Consider the following 17,687-nt stretch of genomic DNA (forward strand, 5'->3'; position numbering starts at 1 on the left):
ATTCTGCACAGATTACAAGCATCACTGTGTTCAAATAGCCCGATCAGATGACTGGAGATCAGATTACGCACATCTCATTCCATTGTACCGCTGGATTACTGGGTATATCTTTCATCATCAGCAAATTAAATTTAGAAAACATGAGAGCGTAGTTTTCACGTCACATTTGCTAACGGTGGGTGGAACTACCACACACAGTATCACCTTACTTAAATAGCCCTGACAGACGTTTGGTAACTATGTCACAGACAGCTGATTCCATAGCTTCGCTGGATTTGCTTTGTTTTCATCTTAAGCAGATTACATTTCCAAATCAGGATAGGCTCTATATACAAGTATATAGCATGGAAGACTCTAGTTTTAAAGGAACATTTGTTAATGGTGGTAGGGTGTGCCACACACACATCATCACTATACTTAAATAGCGCTGACTGGCGTTTGGAAGCAATGAGACAGTATTTGGCAAAGGACTCTCTTTAGTATGCTTTGAATTCTACATCTGTTGTATGCAAAGCCTGCTGAAATAGGTATACGACCTTGCAACGAACTTTCGTTGATCTTAAAATGATTGAGCGACCGAAATCACGAACAGCACATCTTCATCTCAATGCCCTCACTATCTTCCGCAAAACAACACCATAGATCTACTCTCTCTCCACCACAGCACATACCGCTTCCTGCGAACCATGTGTGTTCACAGCACTTTACTGCTTCAGGAGGACATCCATAACGCCGAGACAGAATGTGTCGTACTTAGCCGTCAACTGTCCCTCGATATATACGTGTGTATCGCGCACAGCTTCTTCCACTCTATTTGAAAGAGCCCCACCTTCGTACCCCACTGCACATTCTAAATTATCACGATAATTTTGAGCCCATTGTCAGCTGCTATTCCGACATTAACACGCGTAAACCCATTTGTGGTGAAATGATACGTACTGGTGAATAGTAACGTTAACTCGACAGCTCGACACTACATAGTCGCCCTCCACCAATCCTGTGAGCCTACATATGTTCGTGTTACGCGACTGATCTGCGAAGAAAAAGCATCATGTAGGTGTTGCTAGAATCGTATAGGTTAACATACTACATTCGTCTATGTGATGGATAAAAAATCTCTGGGAAAAACGACGTATTTCTCCGGGAAACATAGGGATAGATTAAGGTATATACGGAAGTGTATAGGCAATATTGTACTTGATCATCGTGTGTGGTTGGAGTATAGGGGTAATCGATAATAATGGCATGATGTACGTACTCTCCAACATGCACTGTACAGCCGCTTGCAGTGTATTTGTTTTATATGTGAGATGTTCGTAGGTGATGGAGTTGTCTGCAACCAGGCAGAAAGAACGGTGCTGGAGCTGGTTGTTGACCTGAACGTTCCGCCTCGTTTGCTCGAATTTTAAGGAAAGCAATCCAAACGCTAGGACGTGACAAGGTGGTGCGCTAAAGTAGAAGAATACTTCAGGATAAAATTCATTTGCTTAGATTTTTCAGGGGAGTGTGAGCCACCCATTAAGAAATGACGGTGTAAAAGGCGATTGACTGCAAACCCCGGTGTATATCTCCTGGAGACTGTGGCACTACAATTCCGATCGAAGTGTGAGAGGTAGTAAGGTGACTGCTGTTGCAGGAAGAAACATTGACATTGATTTGGTCCGGCCTGTACTTGTTTGTTGTCTCTCGAAGTATGATAGTTGAATAAGCGTCTAAGTACTGGGTTTGCTTCTAAATAAATGACTACACTAAGTATGTGCATGGAATAAAGTATCATGGTCAGTCCACTATCGAACAGCGCGTAGGAGTAAAAAATGAGCAATGCTGTGATTAAGTTCTGAATATCCTCCTACTTGTGCAGTAGCTCCGCGTTATAAGTAAAGTTGTGAGGCGGTTCCAACAAATGTAAATGCTTCAATGGATAGTGTGATAGAAGATCTGTGAAATTGTTATTACAGGAGGTAGTCTCACCTTGAAGAAAAAGTGATTTATTTCTCATGAAATATTATGCGTCAATGGAGAATCTGACACCGTTACTCCGTCGTAATTCTAGCACAGTAATCACAGAAATGCGATAAAAGAGAATAGAATACGTACAGGGACATATTTATAAGCAATCATTCGATATCTATGAATTGCAGATGTATCAGATTTTCTTTGTTCAGTCATCGTAGAATAAAGGTGAAGCAGTAAGGCTTTATTGGTCATTAAAAAACGTATATCTGGCGTAAAGGTCATAGAGGATATTTTAGGATATATGCAGAAGCTACAGATACGCTATTTTAATTGATCACTATGTATGTGACTGGACAAAGAACGAAGAAATCGATAATATTGTTACGACATACTCCACACCGTGCAGTGGTTTGCAGAATACGTATTTAGATGTTGGCTCCTGTCTACAGCACGGTTGCGACACCGATGTATGATAGTGTTTTCCAGAGGATTTAGGATATGTGTGCGTTGATGCTGAATGTAGATAAATCCAGTTATTGCGTCTAAAATAGCCGAAGAGGCATGCTACTGTTCTACTACGACTATTTTCTACAAATCTCTGGAAGCAGTACCAGTAGTAAGAAATATATGGTTGCGAGCATCCGCATGGTGGTGAATTTTTCTCTTAGCGTTAGTGTACTATTTTTCCTCATTGTGATATCTCTGTACATGGCCAGTGACGGGTAAAGGGCTATACAGCCTTGTAAGTAACGAAAAACTGCTGTAGCAACGAGATGTTACTTCATGAGAATTAGCACGGATCTGTGATTTCGCTGGGGTAAATATCGGTACATCTCGAAGACCGGAATATTCGTGTGAATATGGAGGGTAAGCGATATTCTGGCAAAAGGGAAGCTGAGAGGTGATCTCTTTACCGCTTCTTCTAATCGTTGTGAGCAAACATATTACTATCTCCCACATACGTGTCGTGTAGTGACTGCAATTAGAAAATTAGTGGCTATACTTCGACTGATCGAGGAAGTATAAAAATGTTCATGGAAACAAGGTAATACGACAATGTAAATAGCTTAGGAAGGAGATAAATATTAAGTGCAGAGTAGCCACGGTGATACGGCTACGGGAACAATTTGTGATGTGCTGTTTTTTCTCGTTGCGACAGCTCCCTACCTTGTCGGTGATGGGTGGGGGACTATACAGCCCTTAACTAATGAAACAGTGCTGTTGGAGCGTGATGGGATTTCGTGAGAATTAGCAGGAGTCTGTCTGTAACTTACCGAGGTACAACTCTTACTTGCAAAAATTAAGTGGACACAAATGTTATATATCAGTGACTGGAATATGCGTAAGAATAAGACGGGTAAGCGAGACTGTGAGTTGACACATGAGCTACATACCCCTTCTTCTAAGTGTTGTGGGCAAACATTATAGCATCCCACATACGTCGCACGAAGTGATTGCAGTAGGAAAATTAGAGGCTAATACGATGTTGTTTACTGAGAGAAAATCTGCAGCAAAAGTTCTGTCTTTCATTTTCTCGGTAAATAACACAGAACGTGAAACTTCCTGGCAGATTAAAACTGTGTGCCCGACCGAGACTCGAACTCGGGAGTTCGAGTCTCGGTCGGGCACACAGTTTTAATCTGCCAGGAAGTTTCATATCAGCGCACACTCCGCTGCAGATTGAAAATCTCATTCTGGACTCGGGAGTTCGAGTCTCGGTCGGGCACACAGTTTTAATCTGCCAGGAAGTTTCATATCAGCGCACACTCCGCTGCAGAGTGAAAATCTCATTCTGAAGACAGAACGTTCTTCCATGAGTTTTATGTGTCTATAAATGGACGGACTGGTAGAATAAATTTACATTTACGTCTATATGCATCGTACGGCGTGTGGCAGAGGGTACTCTGTAGCACTAACAATCATTTGCTTTCCTATTCCCCTCGCAAATGGCGTGATGGAGGAAAAGACTTTCTCTATGCCTCTGTACTAGCGCTAATTTCTCGTATCTTACCTTCGTTGCCCTTACGCGAAACGTACGTATGTTGACATTAGAATCCTTCTGCAGTCATCTTCAAATGTCGGTTCTCAATAGTAATCGTCGAAAAGAACATCGCCTTCCCGATAGGTATTCCCATTTGAGGTACCCTTCGAGTGCAATCCGATTGCAGGAAGAAAAAAATTACTCACCATGCAAAGGGACTCTCATGATCAATTTAATTAATTAGTCAGTCAATTTGATATTCATTACGTGGCGCAAGGCAGTTGAAAGTGAGAATGAGATTGCCCCGGATATGATTCGCGAGTTGGAGCGGTAATCAGGCTGTTTTTGGTTGATGTGAGACCTTTTAATAGAATTTCTACCTCCCACCTACGCAGGAAGAGATGGACATAGTAATAAAAACAACTAAATTGAGGTGATATGTAGCGTTAATCTCATATTTACAACTCTTCTGTGTAACTGTTTGATGACTTACCAGATTTCGTTGGTGACGAGGGATTTGTCTGCTTTAAGAGAGTTCGAACGTGTGGAGACATCCTGCGACAGGCACACAGCATGTTAGCAGTATGCACCAGCTCAGAATAGTCTGGGTCTTTCTCAAGCCAATTCACTGGTGGGGGAGGGCTTGGGGAGCGGAAGTGGAGAAGGGGAATGGAAGACAACTGACTGGCGCCCTCTCATTGGCATGATGAAGAAGGTATCAGGATTCATCAGACCATGTAACACTGTGCCAGTGCACCAACATGCAATGCCAGGGGCCCTGTCCCCATTTCAGTCATAGCTGCTGAAGTCGTGTTAACGTGGCCGGGAGTGTTCGGTGCAATGTGTGTTCAGGTACCCTTGTACTCTGCCCAGCATTAACGTCTGATGTTAGTTCCACCACAGTTCGCCGCCTGTGCTGTTTATCAGTCTGTCCAGTCTGCAATGTCCGACATCTGTAATGATGGGTGGCTACCCAACCCCTCCCCTCCCCACCCCCACCATCTGGTCGTGGTTTCACCATATGATGAAGACACTCAAAACACCACTCCCCGAACACCCAATAAGTCGCACAGTTTCCGAAATGTCCATTCCAAGCCTCTGAGCCATCACAATCTGCCCTCGATCAAATTCAGATAGATCGCACATCTTCCCCATTCTACACAAGAAGAGCACACCCACTGACACTACGTGTACCAAGCACGTGTCTGACTAGCAGTCTTTCTCCACCAGGTGACGCTGCTATCACCTAAATGGATTAATATCAATAGCATGTTGGTGGTCGTAATGTTCTGGCTGATCAGTGTGTATCTCAGTATGCATTGGGGTGCCTTCACATTCGACTGTCTTGCGTGGATCGCAGGCTGCACTGCAGGATGGTACTTGTGTTATGAAATATCGGTGCATACGAGACCAAAGATATATTTAATTACCTGATTTGCAAAATGTATGTGTTTGATCTCCAATCGCTGAAAATATGTTTTATTACGAAGAAGAAGCATTGTAAGGTATGGTGAGTGGTTTAAGCGATCTATTTGATTTACACCTTCCAGAGCTTTTTTATCTACGTTGTCTGCTGTAAACTGTTAAACAATTAATTTGATAGTGTAGTGTAAATAGACTATTTTCCATCATTTTTAATGTCACATTTGCGATGTCAAGAGAGTGGGCTATTATTCCTGCCCAAATGAAGAGAACCACATCCCAGCATTTCCCACCAATTTAATTAATGAATTTAAATATTAATTAATTGATTAATTTAGATATTAATTCATTATTAATTAATCTAAATAACTAAACAATATATTGCTCGAATTAACCGCCCAATTTGTATTTCCCCCCCCCCCCCCCCCAGTCTGGCAGCTCAGCACAGACTGAGTCCTTTTCCCACCAGTTCACAAGAGTGGGAGACGATGTGAGAAGCACTGTCTTCCACAAACTGATTTAATAAAGAACATGCACAGTGAATTGTGTACATAAACATTATATTATTATGTCCTCTGCAATGTAATTGACATTGATTTGAATTTTGTGTCGTGAGATCCTTTCTCTCCAACAGCTCAGCATAGACTGAGTATTTTCCCCGCCAATTTCCAGATGGTGGAGAAGAGGGTGAAGGGAAGGGGAGGGGCAAATGAGGAAAGGGAGAGGAGTGTTGTGGGAATTTCCCAGGATGGAGAAAATTGGCTCTGAACTGCATTGGGGAGGAATGACAGAAAGTGTACTTTTCCCAGAGAGGTGGTGAAGGAAGGAGGGCAGTAGAGGTTTCTCAGATGGATGGCTGACACCCAGGGGGCCATAAATTAATCCCACAGAGACATAAACCACTTAGCAGAACATAGGTTAAGGGGAAGGGGAGGGGCATTTTAACTGATCAATTAATTAATAAGTACACCAATTTCATATCTAAAGTGAGCCAGGATTTTCTTTGCCCCACTACTTTCACTACAACATACACTGAGAGCCAAAGCTTTTTATGTGCTATATATACAGGATGTTATAAAGAGTGTCAAATTTCTTGAGAGGTGGTAATACTCATCCAAACAAGAAAAATAAGTTTAATAAATAAGGGCCCAGAAACGCACATTTTCTAAATCCAAAAAACATGGGCTCAGAAATGCATACTTTCTGTGATACCCACGTGTTTACAGAAGGTGTTCAACCTGGCGTCCATTGATGACAATACACCTTTCTGCCCTCCAGCATATGGAACGACACACCCTTCGAAGTATACCCAGTTGTTGATGTACCTGCTGGCACACATTGAAGATGTGACCTTGTAGTGCCTGCATATCGTTGATTCTCATGGCGTAGACCAATTCCTTCAAGTGTCCCCATAGCCAAAAGTATAGGGGATTGAGGTCTGGGGAATGAGCAGGCCAAGATGTGGGGCCCTCCAACCAATCCAGCGGTCTGGAAATGTCTGCGTCAGACGTTCACGCACATTGCGACAAAAGTGAGCTGGTCGCCATCATGCACGAACCACATTTGTATTCGTTGCTGCGATGGTACAGCCTCCAGCAAGGTAGGCAATACATCAATGAGAAAGTCCAGATAATGAGCCCTAGTTAACCTTTGCGGTAGCATATGTGGCTCTGTTACTCTATCAGCAAATACACCTGCTCATACATTGATTGATAATTGATGTTGCTGTCCTCTTTCCTGAACTGCTTGGGGATTTATATCTGCTCATACATGCTGCTTACAGAAATTCACAACACCATCTCTTGTGAATCCTGCCTCATTGGTAAATAAAATCTTGGATGTGAACAGTGGATCTGAGGCACAGTTCTGCAACATCCATTGGCAGAACCTCTGTCTGCCATGATGATCCTGTGGCCCTAGGGCCTGAAAGCGCTGTAGATGGTATGCGTACAGCAAGTGTTCATGAAGTACCCCCCAGATAAGAGAGTGAGACACGCCTTCTACTGCTTCCAATCGTCGCACACTGGTCCCAGAGGCTTCTCCCACCGAACGTAGCACACGCTCCTTCATGTCAGGCGTGCGGACTGTGTGGGGCTTTCTGCTGTCAGTCTTCCGAGGTGTAAGGGTACTTGTGTCCCTCAGACGCCGAAAAAGTGTACCGAACAGCTTATCAGAGGGCACTCTGCAGCGTAGAGGGCTCGGGCTCGCAGGCTACGTCCATTTGCTAAACCATAGCAGAATATCATATCCGCCATTTCACTTGTCGAGTAGTAGGCTTCCCGTGCTAACAAGTGGTATGTACAAACAGGGCGTTTGGAACAAGGTAAAACACCGTGAGTGGTATGTACCCAGGGTTGACAGTACTGTACAGTAAGTAACTAACGTAGCCTACAACACGACTCGAACATCACAAATGACAGCAGACCACCTATTGATAGGTGGAGTATTGTGAATAAAACATCATAATACCCTGCCGACACATTTCACGGAGCGACAATGCAACGACTGTGCTAATATACGCAACCAAGCGTCGAGCAGCCCTTCCTACAAGCATGTGTTTATCCAGGAAAGTATGGGTTTCAGGGCCCATGTTTACTGGACTTATTTTTCTTGTTTCGATAAGTATAATCACGTCTTAAAGTATTCGATACTTGTTCCAACATTCTGTGTGTGCAATAATTTGTAGATTCGCCAGAATCGAAACGTCACTTGGTTTACACATTACACTATAGCCATCCTTTCCCTGTTGGATAAACTGGCTAGGGGACATATAAGTCCCCTAAGTGACACCCAATTTGACACCTCAACTTTTCCCGGCGAATTGAATGTTCAAATAACTTACGGGTTTGCTGCCGTCGTCGACCACCGCTGATATTTCGACAGGAGCACAACCACCCATTCTCAAGGCACAACTGCAAGGAGGAAGCAATGTGCAAGAGAATTTAATACCTCGGTTCACAGACGAGAAAAACAAGGAAGATACCACACACAGAACAAGCAACCGCAGAGACGACACCAAATCAAAGATAACCAACATCAGAAATATCGATAGTGACTATTAATCAACAGGTGAGATAGCACTAATTCTGTCCCTCTGTTTTTTGATGTGGTTCCCCTTTTCACTAGCGTTCCGCTCTCTGATTCGTTGCAGCTAAATGAGGTTAAGTTTGGTGCCGAGTTAACAAATTTGTTTTGACATGTGCTGAATGGTTCAAATGGCTCTGAGCACTATGGGACTCAACTGCTGTGGTCATAAGTCCCCTAGAACTTAGAACTACTGAAACCTAACTAACCTAAGGACATCACACACATCCATGCCCGAGGCAGGATTCGAACCTGCGACCGTAGCGGTCGTGCGATTCCAGACTGTAGCGCCTTTAACCGCTCGGCCACTCCGGCCGGCGACATGTGCTGAGTCCCACTTACTTTTTATTCAATGGTCAGTACTACGAACAGACTGATGGAGTTGCAATTGGGAGCCCGTTGTCACCTACTCGTATTGTGGCCAATTTGTTTATGGAGAACTTTGAGGAACGTGCATTGGAGTCAGCGACCTTGAAACCTGCGTTTTTTTCAGATATTTAGACGATACTTTTGTTGTTTGGCCTCATGGTAGTGAGAATTTAAACCGGTTTTTGAAACACTTGAATTCAATCCACCCGAATATTCAGTTCACTATTGAGGTGGAAAAGAATGGATGCCTTCCCTTCCTTTGTGTGTTGGTCAGAAGGAAGACTGATGGCGTGTTGGGACATTCTGTTTATGGGAAGCCTACTCACACTGACTTGTATCTGCGCGCTGATAGTTGTCACCATCCTCTCAGCGTGAAGGATTACTTCGTACCTTGGTTCACAGGACCCACGTTATCTCAGACCCTGAAAGTTTGGCAGCTGAGCTGTCACATCTCGAAGTCACCTTTCATCAGAATGGTTATAGTGAGAGGCAGATCAAACGTGCGTTGCCCTATCAGCCTTCTGTGCAACGGGTGAGTGGCGATAGCAACGAAGTGGCACCTAAGTCTACGGCCTTTTTGCCTTACGCAGGAAGCATTTTCAACAGGATTGGCCGTATTTTGCGGAAATATTATGTGAAATGTGTTTTTCGACCACCTTCTAAGATTAAGGCCCTGTTGGCGTCCGTAAAAGATGATCTTGGTTTGCATAAGGCTGGTGTCTATCGTATTGCTTGCAGTTGTGGCATGCATATATTGGTCAGACAATCAGGACTGTGGAAGACCAGTGTATTGAACATAAGCGTCACCCACGATTACAACAGCCGAGCAAATCCGCTATTGCAGAACATTGCCTTGACACCGGTCATCCTATGGAATACAACAGCATGGAGATTCTGGCTTGCACGTCTAGCTATTGGGATAGTGTTATTACAGAATCTGTTGAAATCAAAGTATCAAGCAACCTTATAAGCAGAGATGATGGACTTTGTTTAAATGCTGCTTGGAATCCGGCTCTGTCTCTCATCAAAAAGCAGAGGGACAGAATTAGTACTACCTCACCTGTTGATTAATAGTCACTATCGATATTTCTGATGTTGGTTATCTTTGGTTGGGTGTCGACTTTGCGGTTACTTGTTCTGTGTGTGGTATCTTCGTTGTTTTTCTCCACTGTGAACTGAGGTATTAAATTCCCTTGCACATTGCTTCCTCCTTGCAGTTGTGCCTTGAGAATGGAAGGGTGTGCTCCTGTCGAAATATCGGCGGTGGTCGACGACGTCACCCGGTAGCAAACCCATAAGTTATTTGACATCCAATTGATTGCTATCGTTTCAGAACAAGTGCATAAAGAAAAAGTATGTGAGTCCACCACCTGTGTTTTTCACTTATTCATGCAACGAGTAAACGTAGCATCGGATGCAGCTTTATTTCATTTATATAAGGAAGTTTTACAGCAGCTCAGCAGGTGACTCAGCTTTCAGCTTTCTGGTTTCCGAGAGTCAAACATGGGTGCGAACACGATCCTCTGCGTCGTGGAGTGAAATACATTATTTGACTGGACACTTTCAAATTATACAGGAGACTGGTAAACAAACCTCCACTGGTGAGAAAGAGATTTAGGAATTTTGAAGATCATAAAGACATGGGCACGATATTCTTCAATGGAATTCAGAAATTTCTTGCGTATGAATACACGAGATTTCAAAATAATTCCTCAGATGTCTGAGGAACGCATTTCGCAAAATCACGACAATTTGTGCTGACCTCAGATTACCAGGCGCGATTCACCGTCTTAATTCACTGAAAATTTTCGAAAAGAGGGCGATACTCATATGACCAATAACGAAAGATTAACCACCTCATCATCAGACTGGGATATGAGAGTTACAATTTTAAATAATCTAATATTCTAACCAATGTTTCCCGGCAATCGTTTAAGAACAATTCCAGAGCCAAAAACATCCGAATCCAAAAAATCTGGGGTTTTAATTTTATGCTTCCAGTAAAACGATTTTCCGAAGAAGTATTTCAGCAACTTTGATTCATTTACATAATTGTATAGTACGTTCTTTCAGCAGCGCCGCAGATGACTCATCTTACAGCTTTCTGCTTTCCTTGAATCAAACCTAGATGTGGAAACGATTTTTTGCGAGGTACAGCGAAGAAGCCTTAAACGATCCACGACAAAGAATTGTAGTAATGAATCTCAGCAATTCATCACAGTGCAAGCTAAGCTTCACAAGAGCAGTGTTTTTCTGTGTGCCACCTCAGTCAGCCTCCGATACATATTGAAACATTTACAGAATTGAAAATGGCCACACAGTGACGGACATCTAGACCTGCAGTAAACTTTCCTTGCGGCTGGTAGCTGTACCCTTTACTACTTGACATCCCCCCACGATTCGCGTACGGTATTTACATTGGCTGTACTCATACTGCTTGGATCACGATGTGCTCCCATCACTGCCATGGCATGTCACGCCAAACACCATTTCCATATGGAACACATAACGTCGGTGCCTCCACATAGTTTACCTGGCGCGAGCTGCCTACATCACGTAAGTCATAGTTATATGAAGGTGATGGCATTCACTTTCTTATCGTTGTTGTCTGATTTTTATTCGTACCCCCCCCCCCCAAAAAAAAAAAAATACACTACACCAGTCAAGCAATCTGGCCATAGTTACTTAATGCTACCAGTGATACTACATATACAGGGTGGTCCATTGATAGTGACCGGGACAAATATCTCACGAAATAAGCATCAAACGAAAAAGCTACAAAGAAGAAATTCATATAGCTTGAAGGGGGAAACCAGATGGCACTGTGGTTGGCCCGCTATATGGCACTGCCATAGGTCAAACGGATATCAACTGCGTTTTTTAAAATAGGAACCCCCATTTTTTATCACATATACGTGTAGTTTGTAAAGAAATATGAATGTTTTATTTGGACCACTTTTTTCGCTTTGTAATAGATGGAGCTGTAACAGTCACAAACGTATTTGTGGTATCACGTAACATTCCTCCAGTGGAGACGGTATTTGCTTCGTGATACATTACCTGTGTTAAAATGGACCGTTTACCAATTGCGGAAAAGGTCGATATCGTGTTGATGTATGGCTATTGTGATCAAAATGCCTGACGGGCGTGTGCTATGTATGCTGCTCGGTATCCTGGACGACATCATCCAAGTGTCCGGATAGTTACGTTACTTAAGGAAACAGGAAGTGTACAGCCACATGTGAAACGTCAACCACGACCTGCAACAAATGATGATGCCCAAGTAGGTGTTTTAGCTGCTGTCGCGCCTAACCCGCACATCCGTAGGAGACAAATTGCGCGAGAATCGGGAATCTCAAAAACGTCGGTGTTGAGAATGCTACATCAACATCGATTGCACCCTACCATGTTTCTATGCACCAGGAATTGCATGACTTTGAACGTCGTGCATAGTTCTGCCACTGGGCAAAAGAGAAATTACGGAACGAAGACAGATTTTTTGCACGCGTTCTATTTAGCGACGAAGCGTCAGTCACCAACAGCGGTAACGTAAACTGGAATAATACGCATTACTGGGCAACGGAAAATCCACGATGGCTGCGACAAAAAAAATGGTTCAAATGGCTCTGAGCACTATGGGACTTAACATCTGAGGTCATCAGTCCCCTAGAACTTAGAACTACTTAAACCTAACTAACCTAAGGACATCACACACATCCATGCCCGAGGCAGGATTCGAACCTGCGACCGTAGCGGTCGCGCGGCTGCGACAAGAGGAACATCAGCGACCTTGGCGGGATAATGTATGGTGCGGCATTATGGGAGGAAGGATAATTGGCCCCCCATTTTATCGATGGAAATCTAAATGGTGCAATGTATGCTGATTTCCTACGATATTTTCTACCGATGTTACTGCAAGCTGTTTCACTGCATGACAGAATGGCGATGTACTTCTAACATGATGGATGTCCGGCACATAGCTCGCGTGCAGTTGAAGCGGTATGGAATAGCATATTTCATGACAGGTGGATTGGTCGTCGAAGCACCATACCATGGCCCGCACGTTCACCGGATCTGATGTCGCCGGATTTCTTTCTGTGGGGAAAGTTGAAGGATGTTTGCTATCGTGATCCACCGACAACGCCTGACAACACGTGTCAGCGCATTGTCAATGCATGTGCGAACATTACGGAAGGCGAACTACTCGCTGTTGAGAGGAATGTCGTTACACGCATTGCCAAATGCTTTGAGGTTGACGGACATCATTTTGAGCAATTATTGCATTAATGTTGTATTTACAGGTAATCACGCTGTAACAGCATGCGTTCTCAGAAATGATAAGTTCACAAAGGTACATGTATCACACTGGAACAACCTAAGTAAAATGTTCAAACGTACCTACGATCTGTATTTTAATTAAAGAAACCTACCTGTTACCAACTGTTCGTCTAAAATTGTGAGCCATATGTTTGTGACTATTACAGCGCCATCTATCACAAAGCAAAAAAAGTGGTCCAACTAAAACATTCATATTTCTGTACGTACTACACGAACTTGTAATAAAAAATGGGGGTTCCTATCTAAAAAAAACGCAGTTGATATCCGTTTGACCTATGGCAGCGCCATCTAGCGGGCCAACCGTAGCCCCCTTCAAGCTAGACAAGTTTCGTTCCTTGTAGTTTTTTCGTTTGACGCTTATTTCGTGAAATATTTGTCCCGGTCACGATCAATGGACCACCCTGTATACCGTATTCTCATACGACAAAATTGTGTGGCATTCACGATGTGAAGTACGATCTGGCCAGTTGAGCATCAGTCCTTTCTACAGGAAAGATACATCTCATACAGGGAAATACCGAAACGTGTAGACTACTTTCGGAGAAGAAGAAGAGTTCGAGAAAAACATTCTATATAATTTGCTCGCGGCTAAGAAACGCCGGGACTGGCGACAGACATGCACCCGTTTAAATGCTACCCTCCATATTAACTCGTCCAAGTTCTGGTCTGCCTTCCGTCGCCTTACCGGAACTAAGCCCTCCCCCTACTATCCTCTTCTCCATGATGATCACCCCTTCCCTGACGCCCTTAGTAAGGCCAATCACTTTGCCTCCTACCTGTCCGATGTGTTTTCCATCCCCGATGATCGCCAGTTCGACTACTCCCTCTTCCCGGATATCCGCGATCGAACTGACACCTCTGTCCCTCCCCTCGCCCCTGGTTTCCAGTACTTGGACAACAGTGCACACACGGACCTCAATACTCCTATCACTACACAGGATCTCATTGCTACACTCCGCACAAAACGCAACACCACTCCTGGTCACGATCGTGTCACCTACCGTCACCTTCGTGAAGCTCCTGTCTCTTTTCTCTCCGCCCTGGCCAGGCTCTACAATGTAGTCCTGTCCACCGGTTACTATCCCGACCTGTGGAAAACCTCCCGTATCCTCATGTTCCTTAAACCCGGCAAACCGCCGTCCGCCGTCTCCTCCTACCGTCCCATCAGCCTTACCTCGGTCTTCAGCAAGGTCCTGGAATCTATCCTCACCCAACGCATTCACCAGCATCTCCGCCAGCACCGCCTCCTTCCCGTTACCCAGTGTGGCTTTCGGCCGTCCTTCTCTTCCGACGATCTCCTCCTTCACCTCACTCATCTCCTTTCCGAACAGCTCAATTCCCGTCGCTCCGCAATCTTCCTCTCTCTTGACCTCGAACGCACTTATGACCGCATATGGCATTCCGGTCTCCTCTTCAAGCTCCAAACCTTCGCCCTTCCCATTAACTACTTCCGTCTGATCGGTTCCTTTCTCTCGCGCCGTCCTTCCTATGTCACCATCCATAACACCGATTCCTACACCTTTTTCCCCTCCGCCGGTGTGCCCCAAGGCTCCGTCCTCTCCCCCCTTCTGTACCTGTTGTACACGGCGGACATGCCACCGCCGTCACCCCCCGTCCAACTTCTCCAGTTTGCCGATGACACCGCCTTCCTTGCCCTTGCCCGCACCCTGCAACGCTCCCAACGCCTTCTCCAATCCCATCTTGACCGGTTCACCGCTTGGTGCAACCAGTGGTTGCTCAAGGTCAGTCCTTCCAAAACCCAGGCGATCCTTGTAGGCAAAACCACCCCTTCCTTCCGCCTCCTTGATTTCTATCTCACCGTCTGTGGCCGTCCCATCGCCCTCACTCCCACACTTAAGTACCTTGGCGTCACCCTCGACCGTCGCCTCTCCTGGACTCCCCATCTCCAGACAATCCAAGCCAAGGCACTTTCCCGACTCCATCTCCTCAAGCTCCTTTCCGGCCGTACGTGGGGTCTGGACCCCTCCACCATCCTCCACACCTATAAATCCCTCATCCACCCTATCCTTTGTTATTCCCATCCAGCATGGATCTCCGCTCCCCCTACCATTTATAAATCCCTCCAAATCCTTGAACGCCATGCTCTCCGCCTCGCCTATCGCATCCGTCTCCCCTCCCCCATGCGGATCCTGTATGATCTCATCCCCTTCCCCCACCTCCTCCTTTTCCTTGAAAGGATACGGATCCTGTACACCTCCCGTAAACTTGATCCTCCTCACCCGCTCGTATCCCCAATCCTCTCCCATCCTCGCCCACTGCCGCGCCTGTATTCCCATGTCCCGCCCGGTCTCCATCTCTCCACCCTCCTTACCCTCTCCCAAGGTGGCTTCCGCCAGCTCCCTCTCCCTGATGATGTCCTCGTCCCCTCTATCTACCCCTCCTATCAACTTTGACCCTGCTCCGCCCCCCACTTCTGGTGTCCCTTCCTTTCGGCACCCTCCCTCCCTTCTCTTCTCTTCCCTTCTTTTTCCTTTTCCCCGTCCCCTCCCTCCCCACTCTTCCCCCGGGCTTCCTCTCCCCCTTCCTCCCTCCCCCCCCTCTCTCCCCTGCCCGTGGCTTCTCTGCTCCCCTTCCTCCTCCTCCTCTCTTGGCAGGTCCCCGGACTCGCACAAGCATATTGAACATTCGCGCGCCAGAGATCATCGCCTTCTGTGTCTTGTGTGTGTGACGTCGTTTAGTGTTTTTTGGTGTCCGCCGTCCCACTACTACGTTCACTTGTGCCGTCGGATTCATCAGTGTTCTGTGCGCCGTGCCAATGTGTTTTCAGTGTTGTTATCGTCACGTGTGAACGACTCCGTGTTTTTGTGTCTCTGAGACCTCTCTCTTTTGCCCGTCACTTTGTTCACTTTCATTCTCCGTTATTATACTCTTGTAAACGCTATGGCTGAAGAGCGGCGTAGTGTGCCGCTGCCTGCCTACCTGATTTGTACAGGTTTTAAAATAACAATAAAGTAAAAAAAAAACATTCTATATTATTGTATGTAGAATGTGGTTAACTTTAATTTCCATTTGAAATAAGTGAAATAAAGCGTGTGGGGCATGGACCAAACATGTAATCTCTGACCCAAGGGTCTGATACATTAGTATCTAACGTAGGCAGCCAACAAGTCGAATACGCAACAAAGTTCTCTGTGGTAAAGTTTTTGAAATTAGTACCTATTACACTATCGGGCTGAAACGTCTTTTTATTGAATCAGTTTATCTTCTAATGATACAGCAGATCAAAATATTGAAAACTGACTAGCGATCTACAAATGGATACCCAGACTCAGTATCATGGAGTAATCTACACTTTGTACTTTGCATACAAAGGACTGCCCTTAAGATTTGACATTACAGTTTAGAGCTAGTAACCATTTCTTCATAAAAAATTATCTGTCTACCTGCTGTAAGCCAAGTTTTGTAATGTGAAAACAGATTTCATTAAATTCTTCAGCAGAAAGATGTAGAAAAATAATTACTGGAAAAATGGCTACCTCAACTGTCGAAACTAAATCAATTGCTTTAAAATCAGGAACTCGTACAGAAAAGACGTAATTAATCATAACAAGTTCGCAGTCACAAACCACTTACGAACTTATGCTTCCGAAGTTCTTGATACGTAACAAACTATAGTGCAAGCATCTGTCCATACTCTCCATCGACAAAACTTTGGGAATATCATATTTTTTAACGCATATGACAAGGTGGACATGAATGAAACAAGCTTTTTATACAAGGACACACATACATCAACAATACAGGAGCGAGACGTACGGGAAAATACGTACAGCAATCTACAGTCTTTTTTCTAGATATGCGCGTGACTTTATACAATGAGCACACAGTAAGAATGATTTCTACAATAAATTCAGTAATTGTGTAGTTTTTAAAACCGTACGCGAACTCTCTCGCTTTGAAAACAACTGCAAAATGGTCACGTAAGATACTGGGCCAGCCTGGAACTGCTGTGAGTGCTGAATAACGTGCAAGAGCGTCTTGTTTATTCTCTATTTCTTTGGTACACACAGAAGAGAGATAAAGAACAGAGATAGCTGTATGCGTGTGACGTTTGTGGTTGCAGGAACCCAACACCGAGCCCTGTGGACGGCGTGACGTGGCAGCCGTACGGAAGCGACGCCCAGCGCCACTACCTCATCATCGACACGACGCTGGTCGCCGCCAACGACGTCTACAGCGCCAGGATGGACTTCATGCACTCGGTCATGCACCCTCCTGCAGATGCGCCAGCAAGCACGTCGGCAGCACTGTATAAGAGGGACATAGCGACTTTTATGCTGCAGTTAGTAATATTGCTGTGTATTTCGCATTAACGCAATAAAGGCAAATGACACGAGCCTAATAATTTATGATTTAAGTCCATAAGTTATGTTCAGTATCATCCACGAATTTATACAGTAAATGTGAGCCACTGTTTCATTACTGTCTATTGTCGACTAAAACTTCCTGATACTTTTTCCTCGTTAAAATATGTCACGAGGGATAATAGTTCTCCTTCCATGTTGTCTTTCGCGGA

General features: G+C 44.7%; 1 protein-coding gene across 1 annotated transcript in view; it reads left to right on the top strand.

Annotated features, from left to right (window-relative positions):
* The window catches only part of LOC126413174 (cholinesterase 1-like), a 187,428-nt gene extending 169,944 nt beyond the window's left edge, over positions 1-17,484 (top strand). Inside the window, exon 10 of the mRNA XM_050083069.1 lies at positions 17,235-17,484. Within this exon, the coding sequence (XP_049939026.1) occupies positions 17,235-17,484 (250 nt within the window). The remainder of the gene's footprint in view (positions 1-17,234) is intronic.
* The last annotated feature ends 203 nt before the right edge of the window (positions 17,485-17,687 follow it).

Source organism: Schistocerca serialis, chromosome 7 (assembly GCF_023864345.2).
Source record: "Schistocerca serialis cubense isolate TAMUIC-IGC-003099 chromosome 7, iqSchSeri2.2, whole genome shotgun sequence".
Taxonomy (NCBI): Eukaryota; Metazoa; Arthropoda; class Insecta; order Orthoptera; family Acrididae; genus Schistocerca; species Schistocerca serialis.